Here is a 13,968-nt window from a genome sequence, read left to right on the forward strand (position 1 = left end):
TGATGATAACGACGATGATGATGATGATGAAGATGATGATGATGATGAAGATGACAACGACGATGATGACAATGAAGATGACAATGAAGATGATGATGAAGATGGTTTTATTTGTTCGTTATAATAATTTAAAGTTTAACACCTGATGGTGGCTTCAGCAGTAAATGTGGGAATCTGAGGATTAAACAGTGATGCAGATCTGGCAACCCGCCCAGCTGATCTCGCGTGTGTGTGTGTGTGTGTGTGTGTGTGTTTTCACTAAACTATTTACTCTCAGTAAGTTTCAGCAGGTTGAACAGTGAGGGTGAGAGCAGCACCTGTGTGTCGCGCGCGGCTCGCGCTCTGTACCCGGATGTTAAAGCTCGCGCTGGATAATTAATTAATAAATAATTAAATATAAAGAGGAGTTTAATGTTTAAAGGAAGCGGCGCGTCACACTGAACAAACCGGAAGTGGATTAAATAAAAAAAAAGAAAAGGTAAAGTTTAATCGTGCTCAGTTTATACTGCACTGTCTGTCATTAATCGTGTTTTTATTTTTGTTTTTGTTTTTGTTTCTGTTTGTGTGTAAAAATGTTTAATTTCCTTCATTAGCATTAGCATGCTAACAGGAAACTGTTTAAATACACGCTAGCATGCTAGCACGAGCTGATGTTTGTATTTATTCGTCTCCTGTTCAGAAATATTTTAAATAATTAGCGTTAAATCCTCTCAGATAAAGAACAGAGTTAATGTTTAACCGCGTTTAGTTTATTTATTTATTAATTCATTTAGAAATGTGTTGTTTTTGTTTAGCTTCAGGAACTTCTTTAAGGCTAGCTAACTAGCACTGACTTCAGTCCCTTTAGCTCAATAACACTAAAATTTAGTTTAAAATGTTTTACTAAAAACACGTCGAGACACATTAGTGTTAAAATATAAAATAATAATTCAGATTTAACTTTCATTTTAGCCTGTAAAAGTGAACTACCTGAATAAAATGCGTTGTTTTGATTGTGTTCATTTAAAGAAAACTGTAAGAAAATAGTTTTTTTTTGTATGATGTTATTGTTTAAAAAGAAATAAACTTATAGATGTAATAAGAATTTATTTCATTTCTGGTTTGTATTACATTTGATTAGTTAGTTTACAATAATAATATTAATTGTTATTATTATTATTATTACTTTTATTATTATTGTTGTTATTATTGTTATTGATCTGATCTGCTGAAACCATTTGTGTTTATTTTAATAATTTATTTATTTGTTTGTTTGTTTGTTTCATTTTTAATATCAGAGCACTGAATATTGTCTGATATTGTCTGATCCCTGATCCTGATCCGATCTCGATGTCCTAAACCGAATCTCAGGACAGTTTTAACGTGTTCTTTATGAAGTCAGTTATTTTGTGAAGATGAAGTAAAAGTCTCGTGTCGTATTAGTTTTAAACGCAGCGCTTATCGGAGAGTGATATGATAAACATCACGTCTCGCTGTGTGAGGATGATGATGATATTTATACTGCACTAAAAATGAGACAGAGGTAAATCATTTCAGAACTTTTCCCACCTTTAATGTGACCTATAACCTCTACGACTCAACTGAAAAACAGACTGAAATCTTTTAGCTTGTGCGAGTAAAAATAAAAAACTAAAATAATGTGGTTGCGTAAGTGTGCACACCCTTAAACTAATACTTTGTTGAAGCACCTTTTGATTTTATTACAGCACTCAGTGTTTTTGGGGATGAGTCTATCAGCAAGGCACATCTTCACTTGGAGATATTCGCCCACTCTTCATTATAAAAACGCTCCAAATCTGTCAGATTGCGAGAGCATCTCCTGTGCACGGACCTCTTCAGATCACCCCACAGATTTTCAATCAGATTTAGGTCCGGGCTCTGGCTGGGCCATTCCAAACTTTCCAAATCTTCTTCTGGTGAAGCCATTGTTTTGTTGATTTGGATGTGTGCTTTGGGTCGTTATTGTGCTGAAAGATGAAGTTCTTCTTCATCTTCAGCTTTCTAGCAGAAGCCTGAAGGTTTTGTGCCAATATTGACTGGTATTTGGAACTGTTCATAATTTCCTCCACCTTGACTAAGGCCCCAGTTCCAGCTGAAGAAAAACAGCCCCAAAGCATGATGCTGCCACCACCATGCTTCACTGTGGGTATGGTGCTCTTCTGGTGATGTGCAGTGCTCTTTTTGTGCCAAACATACCTTTTGGAATTATGGCCAAAAAGTTCAACCTTGGTTTCATCAGACCATAACACATTTTCCCACATGCTTTTGGGAGACTTCAAATGTGTTTTTGCAAAATTTAGCCGGGCTTGGATGTTTTTCTTTGTAAGAAAAGGCTTCCGTCTTGCCACCCTTCCCCAAACAGGAGATTGTTGTCACATGTACTACACAGCCAGTACTTGCCAGAAATTCCTGCAGCTCCTTTAATGTTGCTGTAGGCCTCTTGGCAGCCTCTCTGACCAGTTTTCTTCTCGTCTTTTCATCAATTTTGGAGGGACGTCCAGTTCTTGGTAATGTCGCTGTTGCGCCACATTTTCTCCACTTGATGATGATGGTCTTCACTGTGTTCCATGGTATATCTAATGCCTTGGAAATTCTTTTGTACCCTTCTCCTGACTGATACCTTTTAATAATCAGATCGCTCTGATCCTGAGGAAGCTCTCTGTGGACCATGGCTTTTGCTAAAGCCTACTAGAACAGCTGAGCTTTATTTGGGGTTAATCAGAGGCACTTTAAATGATGGCAGGTGTGTACTGACTGCTATTTAACATGAGTTTGAATGTGATTGCGTAATTCTGAACACAGCCACATCCCCAGTTATAAAAGGGTGTGCACACTTATGCAACCACATTATTATTTTTTTTATTTTTACTCGCCCCCCCCTAAAAGATTTCAGTTTGTGTTTCAGATGAGTTGTACAGGTTATAGGTCACATTAAAGGTGGAAAAAGTTCTGAAATGATTTATCTTGGTCTCATTTTTTTACATCACCAGAAGCCTGGCGTTTTAACAGGGGTGTGTAGACTTTTATATCCACTGTAGGTTAGAGTAAATTACACAGGTGCTTGTTAAGTAAGACGTGTATATCCACCCTGTAGTTTTTTTTTTTTTTAATTTAATTTTAAATGGAGTTTTGTTCCGCTCTATAGTTCAGTTTATTTCTGTAGCGCTCTCCACACAGAGCAGCTGTAGAGAAATCCGGCTTTAGACTCAGGTTCCGAGTGTGCAGCGCGTTCTGTCGCTCTGTGATGTGTTGAATATGGTAGTATAGTGTGAGTATGAGTGATGTGAGTGTTCCTGTGGTGTAGATGAGTTGATGTGTGGAGACGGAGAGAAGACAGAGAACAGAGAGAAGGATGGAGAGAACAGACGGCGCGAGCATGGAGCAGCAGCAGCAGCAGGCGTGGGGGAAACTGGTGCGAGTCGGAGCGTCGTCAGAATCAGCGCTCACTCTGTTACTCGTTAATAAAGAGTGTACAGTGGGCCGGAGGAAAGGTGAGTGTGTTACTGTTACTATCGTCATGTCTCATACTTCATTATTACTCTGACACTCTACTGTTACTGTCCCTCACTATTACTGTCTCACATCATCACACTATACTGTTACTGTCCCTCACTGTTACTGTCTCACATCATCACACTCTACTGTTACTGTCCCTCACTATTACTGTCTCACATCATCACACTATACTGTTACTGTCCCTCACTGTTACTGTCTCACATCATCACACTCTACTGTTACTGTCCCTCACTGTTACTGTCTCACATCATCACACTATACAGTTACTGTCCCTCACTGTTACTGTCTCACATCATCACACTATACTGTTACTGTCCCTCACTATTACTGTCTCACATCATCACACTCTACTGTTACTGTCCCTCACTGTTACTGTCTCACATCATCACACTATACTGTTACTGTCCCTCACTATTACTGTCTCACATCATCACACTATACTGTTACTGTCCCTCACTGTTACTGTCTCACATCATCACACTCTACTGTTACTGTCCCTCACTGTTACTGTCTCACATCATCACACTCTACTGTTACTGTCCCTGACTATTACTGTCTCACATCATCACACTCTACTGTTACTGTCCCTCACTGTTACTGTCTCACATCATCACACTCTACTGTTACTGTCCCTCACTATTACTGTCTCACATCATCACACTCTACTGTTACTGTCCCTCACTGTTACTGTCTCACATCATCACACTCTACTGTTACTGTCCCTCACTGTTACTGTCTCACATCATCACACTCTACTGTTACTGTCCCTCACTATTACTGTCACACATCATCACACTATACTGTTACTGTCCCTCACTATTACTGTCTCACATCATCACACTATACTGTTACTGTCCCTCGCTATTACTGTCTCACATCATCACACTCTACTGTTACTGTCCCTCACTATTACTGTCACACATCATCACACTATACTGTTACTGTCCCTCGCTATTACTGTCACACATCATCACACTATACTGTTACTGTCCCTCACTGTTACTGTCTCACATCATCACACTCTACTGTTACTGTCCCTCACTATTACTGTCTCACATCATCACACTCTACTGTTACTGTCCCTCACTGTTACTGTCACACATCATCACACTATACTGTTACTGTCCCTCACTGTTACTGTCTCACATCATCACACTCTACTGTTACTGTCCCTCACTATTACTGTCTCACATCATCACACTCTACTGTTACTGTCCCTCACTATTACTGTCTCACATCATCACACTCTACTGTTACTGTCCCTCACTGTTACTGTCTCACATCATCACACTCTACTGTTACTGTCCCTCACTATTACTGTCTCACATCATCACACTATACTGTTACTGTCCCTCACTATTACTGTCTCACATCATCACACTCTACTGTTACTGTCCCTCACTGTTACTGTCTCACATCATCACACTCTACTGTTACTGTCCCTCACTATTACTGTCTCACATCATCACACTCTACTGTTACTGTCCCTCACTGTTACTGTCTCACATCATCACACTCTACTGTTACTGTCCCTCACTGTTACTGTCTCACATCATCACACTCTACTGTTACTGTCCCTCACTATTACTGTCTCACATCATCACACTATACTGTTACTGTCCCTCACTATTACTGTCACACATCATCACACTCTACTGTTACTGTCCCTCACTGTTACTGTCTCACATCATCACACTATACTGTTACTGTCCCTCACTATTACTGTCTCACATCATCACACTCTACTGTTACTGTCCCTCACTGTTACTGTCTCACATCATCACACTCTACTGTTACTGTCCCTCACTATTACTGTCTCACATCATCACACTCTACTGTTACTGTCCCTCACTATTACTGTCACACATCATCACACTCTACTGTTACTGTCCCTCACTATTACTGTCTCACATCATCACACTCTACTGTTACTGTCCCTCACTGTTACTGTCACACATCATCACACTCTACTGTTACTGTCCCTCACTATTACTGTCACACATCATCACACTCTACTGTTACTGTCCCTCACTGTTACTGTCACACATCATCACACTCTACTGTTACTGTCCCTCACTGTTACTGTCTCACATCATCACACTATACTGTTACTGTCCCTCACTATTACTGTCACACATCATCACACTCTACTGTTACTGTCCCTCACTGTTACTGTCACACATCATCACACTCTACTGTTACTGTCCCTCACTATTACTGTCTCACATCATCACACTCTACTGTTACTGTCCCTCACTATTACTGTCTCACATCATCACACTATACTGTTACTGTCCCTCACTATTACTGTCTCACATCATCACACTATACTGTTACTGTCCCTCACTATTACTGTCTCACATCATCACACTCTACTGTTACTGTCCCTCACTATTACTGTCTCACATCATCACACTCTACTGTTACTGTCCCTCACTATTACTGTCTCACATCATCACACTCTACTGTTACTGTCCCTCACTGTTACTGTCTCACATCATCACACTATACTGTTACTGTCCCTCACTGTTACTGTCCCACATCATCACACTCTACTGTTACTGTCCCTCACTATTACTGTCTCACATCATCACACTCTACTGTTACTGTCCCTCACTATTACTGTCTCACATCATCACACTCTACTGTTACTGTCCCTCACTATTACTGTCTCACATCATCACACTCTACTGTTACTGTCCCTCACTATTACTGTCTCACATCATCACACTATACTGTTACTGTCCCTCACTGTTACTGTCACACATCATCACACTCTACTGTTACTGTCCCTCACTATTACTGTCACACATCATCACACTCTACTGTTACTGTCCCTCACTGTTACTGTCTCACATCATCACACTCTACTGTTACTGTCCCTCACTGTTACTGTCTCACATCATCACACTCTACTGTTACTGTCCCTCACTATTACTGTCTCACATCATCACACTCTACTGTTACTGTCCCTCACTGTTACTGTCTCACATCATCACACTATACTGTTACTGTCCCTCACTATTACTGTCTCACATCATCACACTCTACTGTTACTGTCCCTCACTGTTACTGTCTCACATCATCACACTCTACTGTTACTGTCCCTCACTATTACTGTCTCACATCATCACACTCTACTGTTACTGTCCCTCACTGTTACTGTCTCACATCATCACACTCTACTGTTACTGTCCCTCACTGTTACTGTCACACATCATCACACTCTACTGTTACTGTCCCTCACTGTTACTGTCTCACATCATCACACTATACTGTTACTGTCCCTCACTGTTACTGTCTCACATCATCACACTATACTGTTACTGTCCCTCACTATTACTGTCTCACATCATCACACTATACTGTTACTGTCCCTCACTGTTACTGTCTCACATCATCACACTCTACTGTTACTGTCCCTCACTGTTACTGTCTCACATCATCACACTCTACTGTTACTGTCCCTCACTGTTACTGTCACACATCATCACACTCTACTGTTACTGTCCCTCACTATTACTGTCTCACATCATCACACTCTACTGTTACTGTCCCTCACTGTTACTGTCACACATCATCACACTATACTGTTACTGTCCCTCACTATTACTGTCTCACATCATCACACTCTACTGTTACTGTCCCTCACTGTTACTGTCTCACATCATCACACTCTACTGTTACTGTCCCTCACTATTACTGTCTCACATCATCACACTCTACTGTTACTGTCCCTCACTATTACTGTCTCACATCATCACACTCTACTGTTACTGTCCCTCACTGTTACTGTCTCACATCATCACACTCTACTGTTACTGTCCCTCACTATTACTGTCTCACATCATCACACTCTACTGTTACTGTCCCTCACTATTACTGTCTCACATCATCACACTCTACTGTTACTGTCCCTCACTGTTACTGTCACACATCATCACACTCTACTGTTACTGTCCCTCACTGTTACTGTCTCACATCATCACACTATACTGTTACTGTCCCTCACTGTTACTGTCTCACATCATCACACTATACTGTTACTGTCCCTCACTATTACTGTCTCACATCATCACACTCTACTGTTACTGTCCCTCACTATTACTGTCTCACATCATCACACTATACTGTTACTGTCCCTCACTATTACTGTCTCACATCATCACACTCTACTGTTACTGTCCCTCACTGTTACTGTCTCACATCATCACACTCTACTGTTACTGTCCCTCACTGTTACTGTCTCACATCATCACACTATACTGTTACTGTCCCTCGCTATTACTGTCACACATCATCACACTCTACTGTTACTGTCCCTCACTATTACTGTCTCACATCATCACACTCTACTGTTACTGTCCCTCACTGTTACTGTCTCACATCATCACACTATACTGTTACTGTCCCTCACTGTTACTGTCACACATCATCACACTATACTGTTACTGTCCCTCACTATTACTGTCTCACATCATCACACTCTACTGTTACTGTCCCTCACTGTTACTGTCTCACATCATCACACTCTACTGTTACTGTCCCTCACTGTTACTGTCACACATCATCACACTATACTGTTACTGTCCCTCACTGTTACTGTCACACATCATCACACTATACTGTTACTGTCCCTCACTGTTACTGTCTCACATCATCACACTCTACTGTTACTGTCCCTCACTGTTACTGTCTCACATCATCACACTCTACTGTTACTGTCCCTCACTGTTACTGTCTCACATCATCACACTCTACTGTTACTGTCCCTCACTGTTACTGTCTCACATCATCACACTCTACTGTTACTGTCCCTCGCTATTACTGTCTCACATCATCACACTATACTGTTACTGTCCCTCACTGTTACTGTCACACATCATCACACTCTACTGTTACTGTCCCTCACTGTTACTGTCTCACATCATCACACTCTACTGTTACTGTCCCTCACTATTACTGTCTCACATCATCACACTCTACTGTTACTGTCCCTCACTGTTACTGTCTCACATCATCACACTATACTGTTACTGTCCCTCACTATTACTGTCTCACATCATCACACTATACTGTTACTGTCCCTCACTATTACTGTCACACATCATCACACTATACTGTTACTGTCCCTCGCTATTACTGTCTCACATCATCACACTCTACTGTTACTGTCCCTCACTGTTACTGTCACACATCATCACACTCTACTGTTACTGTCCCTCACTGTTACTGTCTCACATCATCACACTCTACTGTTACTGTCCCTCACTGTTACTGTCTCACATCATCACACTATACTGTTACTGTCCCTCACTATTACTGTCACACATCATCACACTATACTGTTACTGTCCCTCGCTATTACTGTCTCACATCATCACACTCTACTGTTACTGTCCCTCACTGTTACTGTCTCACATCATCACACTATACTGTTACTGTCCCTCGCTATTACTGTCCCACATCATCACACTCTACTGTTACTGTCCCTCACTGTTACTGTCTCACATCATCACACTCTACTGTTACTGTCCCTCACTGTTACTGTCTCACATCATCACACTCTACTGTTACTGTCCCTCACTGTTACTGTCTCACATCATCACACTCTACTGTTACTGTCCCTCACTATTACTGTCTCACATCATCACACTCTACTGTTACTGTCCCTCACTATTACTGTCTCACATCATCACACTATACTGTTACTGTCCCTCACTATTACTGTCTCACATCATCACACTCTACTGTTACTGTCCCTCACTATTACTGTCTCACATCATCACACTCTACTGTTACTGTCCCTCACTATTACTGTCTCACATCATCACACTCTACTGTTACTGTCCCTCACTATTACTGTCTCACATCATCACACTCTACTGTTACTGTCCCTCACTATTACTGTCACACATCATCACACTATACTGTTACTGTCCCTCACTATTACTGTCTCACATCATCACACTATACTGTTACTGTCCCTCACTGTTACTGTCTCACATCATCACACTCTACTGTTACTGTCCCTCACTATTACTGTCTCACATCATCACACTCTACTGTTACTGTCCCTCACTATTACTGTCTCACATCATCACACTCTACTGTTACTGTCCCTCACTATTACTGTCACACATCATCACACTCTACTGTTACTGTCCCTCACTGTTACTGTCACACATCATCACACTCTACTGTTACTGTCCCTCACTATTACTGTCTCACATCATCACACTCTACTGTTACTGTCCCTCACTGTTACTGTCTCACATCATCACACTATACTGTTACTGTCCCTCACTGTTACTGTCTCACATCATCACACTATACTGTTACTGTCCCTCACTGTTACTGTCACACATCATCACACTATACTGTTACTGTCCCTCACTGTTACTGTCTCACATCATCACACTATACTGTTACTGTCCCTCACTATTACTGTCTCACATCATCACACTCTACTGTTACTGTCCCTCACTGTTACTGTCTCACATCATCACACTCTACTGTTACTGTCCCTCACTGTTACTGTCTCACATCATCACACTCTACTGTTACTGTCCCTCGCTATTACTGTCTCACATCATCACACTCTACTGTTACTGTCCCTCACTGTTACTGTCTCACATCACACTATACTGTTACTGTCCCTCGCTATTACTGTCTCACATCATCACACTCTACTGTTACTGTCCCTCACTATTACTGTCTCACATCATCACACTCTACTGTTACTGTCCCTCACTATTACTGTCTCACATCATCACACTATACTGTTACTGTCCCTCACTATTACTGTCTCACATCATCACACTATACTGTTACTGTCCCTCACTATTACTGTCTCACATCATCACACTCTACTGTTACTGTCCCTCACTATTACTGTCTCACATCATCACACTCTACTGTTACTGTCCCTCACTATTACTGTCTCACATCATCACACTCTACTGTTACTGTCCCTCACTGTTACTGTCTCACATCATCACACTCTACTGTTACTGTCCCTCACTATTACTGTCTCACATCATCACACTCTACTGTTACTGTCCCTCACTATTACTGTCTCACATCATCACACTCTACTGTTACTGTCCCTCACTATTACTGTCACACATCATCACACTCTACTGTTACTGTCCCTCACTATTACTGTCTCACATCATCACACTCTACTGTTACTGTCCCTCACTATTACTGTCTCACATCATCACACTCTACTGTTACTGTCCCTCACTGTTACTGTCTCACATCACACTATACTGTTACTGTCCCTCACTGTTACTGTCTCACATCATCACACTCTACTGTTACTGTCCCTCACTATTACTGTCTCACATCATCACACTCTACTGTTACTGTCCCTCACTATTACTGTCTCACATCATCACACTATACTGTTACTGTCCCTCACTATTACTGTCTCACATCATCACACTATACTGTTACTGTCCCTCACTATTACTGTCTCACATCATCACACTCTACTGTTACTGTCCCTCACTATTACTGTCTCACATCATCACACTCTACTGTTACTGTCCCTCACTATTACTGTCTCACATCATCACACTCTACTGTTACTGTCCCTCACTGTTACTGTCTCACATCATCACACTCTACTGTTACTGTCCCTCACTATTACTGTCTCACATCATCACACTCTACTGTTACTGTCCCTCACTATTACTGTCTCACATCATCACACTCTACTGTTACTGTCCCTCACTATTACTGTCTCACATCATCACACTCTACTGTTACTGTCCCTCACTATTACTGTCTCACATCATCACACTCTACTGTTACTGTCCCTCACTATTACTGTCACACATCATCACACTATACTGTTACTGTCCCTCACTATTACTGTCTCACATCATCACACTCTACTGTTACTGTCCCTCACTGTTACTGTCTCACATCATCACACTATACTGTTACTGTCCCTCACTGTTACTGTCTCACATCATCACACTCTACTGTTACTGTCCCTCACTATTACTGTCACACATCATCACACTCTACTGTTACTGTCCCTCACTATTACTGTCTCACATCATCACACTATACTGTTACTGTCCCTCACTGTTACTGTCTCACATCATCACACTCTACTGTTACTGTCCCTCACTGTTACTGTCTCACATCATCACACTCTACTGTTACTGTCCCTCACTATTACTGTCTCACATCATCACACTCTACTGTTACTGTCCCTCACTATTACTGTCTCACATCATCACACTCTACTGTTACTGTCCCTCACTATTACTGTCTCACATCATCACACTATACTGTTACTGTCCCTCACTATTACTGTCTCACATCATCACACTCTACTGTTACTGTCCCTCACTGTTACTGTCTCACATCATCACACTCTACTGTTACTGTCCCTCACTATTACTGTCTCACATCATCACACTCTACTGTTACTGTCCCTCACTGTTACTGTCTCACATCATCACACTCTACTGTTACTGTCCCTCACTGTTACTGTCTCACATCATCACACTATACTGTTACTGTCCCTCACTGTTACTGTCTCACATCATCACACTATACTGTTACTGTCCCTCACTGTTACTGTCTCACATCATCACACTCTACTGTTACTGTCCCTCACTATTACTGTCTCACATCATCACACTCTACTGTTACTGTCCCTCACTGTTACTGTCTCACATCATCACACTATACTGTTACTGTCCCTCACTGTTACTGTCTCACATCATCACACTCTACTGTTACTGTCCCTCACTGTTACTGTCTCACATCATCACACTCTACTGTTACTGTCCCTCACTATTACTGTCTCACATCATCACACTCTACTGTTACTGTCCCTCACTATTACTGTCTCACATCATCACACTCTACTGTTACTGTCCCTCACTGTTACTGTCTCACATCATCACACTCTACTGTTACTGTCCCTCACTGTTACTGTCTCACATCATCACACTCTACTGTTACTGTCCCTCACTGTTACTGTCTCACATCATCACACTATACTGTTACTGTCCCTCACTATTACTGTCTCACATCATCACACTCTACTGTTACTGTCCCTCACTATTACTGTCTCACATCATCACACTCTACTGTTACTGTCCCTCACTGTTACTGTCTCACATCATCACACTCTACTGTTACTGTCCCTCACTGTTACTGTCTCACATCATCACACTCTACTGTTACTGTCCCTCACTGTTACTGTCTCACATCATCACACTAATACTGTTACTGTCCCTCACTGTTACTGTCACACATCATCACACTCTACTGTTACTGTCCCTCACTGTTACTGTCTCACATCATCACACTATACTGTTACTGTCCCTCACTATTACTGTCTCACATCATCACACTCTACTGTTACTGTCCCTCACTATTACTGTCTCACATCATCACACTCTACTGTTACTGTCCCTCACTGTTACTGTCTCACATCATCACACTATACTGTTACTGTCCCTCACTATTACTGTCTCACATCATCACACTCTACTGTTACTGTCCCTCACTGTTACTGTCTCACATCATCACACTATACTGTTACTGTCCCTCACTATTACTGTCTCACATCATCACACTCTACTGTTACTGTCCCTCACTGTTACTGTCTCACATCATCACACTCTACTGTTACTGTCCCTCACTGTTACTGTCTCACATCATCACACTATACTGTTACTGTCCCTCACTGTTACTGTCACACATCATCACACTATACTGTTACTGTCCCTCACTGTTACTGTCACACATCATCACACTATACTGTTACTGTCCCTCACTATTACTGTCTCACATCATCACACTCTACTGTTACTGTCCCTCACTGTTACTGTCTCACATCATCACACTATACTGTTACTGTCCCTCACTGTTACTGTCACACATCATCACACTCTACTGTTACTGTCCCTCACTAGTTACTGTCTCACATCATCACACTCTACTGTTACTGTCCCTCACTGTTACTGTCTCACATCATCACACTATACTGTTACTGTCCCTCACTAGTTACTGTCACACATCATCACACTCTACTGTTACTGTCCCTCACTGTTACTGTCTCACATCATCACACTATACTGTTACTGTCCCTCACTGTTACTGTCTCACATCATCACACTCTACTGTTACTGTCCCTCACTGTTACTGTCTCACATCATCACACTCTACTGTTACTGTCCCTCACTGTTACTGTCTCACATCATCACACTCTACTGTTACTGTCCCTCACTGTTACTGTCTCACATCATCACACTCTACTGTTACTGTCCCTCACTGTTACTGTCTCACATCATCACACTCTACTGTTACTGTCCCTCACTGTTACTGTCTCACATCATCACACTCTACTGTTACTGTCCCTCACTGTTACTGTCTCACATCATCACACTCTACTGTTACTGTCCCTCGCTATTACTG

At 41.6% G+C, this 13,968-nt stretch overlaps 1 protein-coding gene across 2 annotated transcripts in view; it reads left to right on the forward strand.

Moving 5' to 3' along the window:
- Positions 1–231: 231 nt before the first annotated feature.
- The window catches only part of chfr (checkpoint with forkhead and ring finger domains, E3 ubiquitin protein ligase), a 62,803-nt gene continuing 49,066 nt past the window's right edge, over positions 232–13,968 (forward strand). For both annotated transcript variants that reach the window (XM_053229074.1, XM_053229075.1), the window contains exons 1-2: positions 232–478; positions 3,305–3,491. In XM_053229074.1, coding sequence (XP_053085049.1) covers positions 3,353–3,491 — 139 coding nt within the window. In that variant the 5' untranslated portion in view covers positions 232–478; positions 3,305–3,352. The remainder of the gene's footprint in view (positions 479–3,304; positions 3,492–13,968) is intronic.

Source organism: Pangasianodon hypophthalmus, chromosome 24 (genome assembly GCF_027358585.1).
Source record: "Pangasianodon hypophthalmus isolate fPanHyp1 chromosome 24, fPanHyp1.pri, whole genome shotgun sequence".
In the NCBI taxonomy this organism is placed as follows: domain Eukaryota; kingdom Metazoa; phylum Chordata; class Actinopteri; order Siluriformes; family Pangasiidae; genus Pangasianodon; species Pangasianodon hypophthalmus.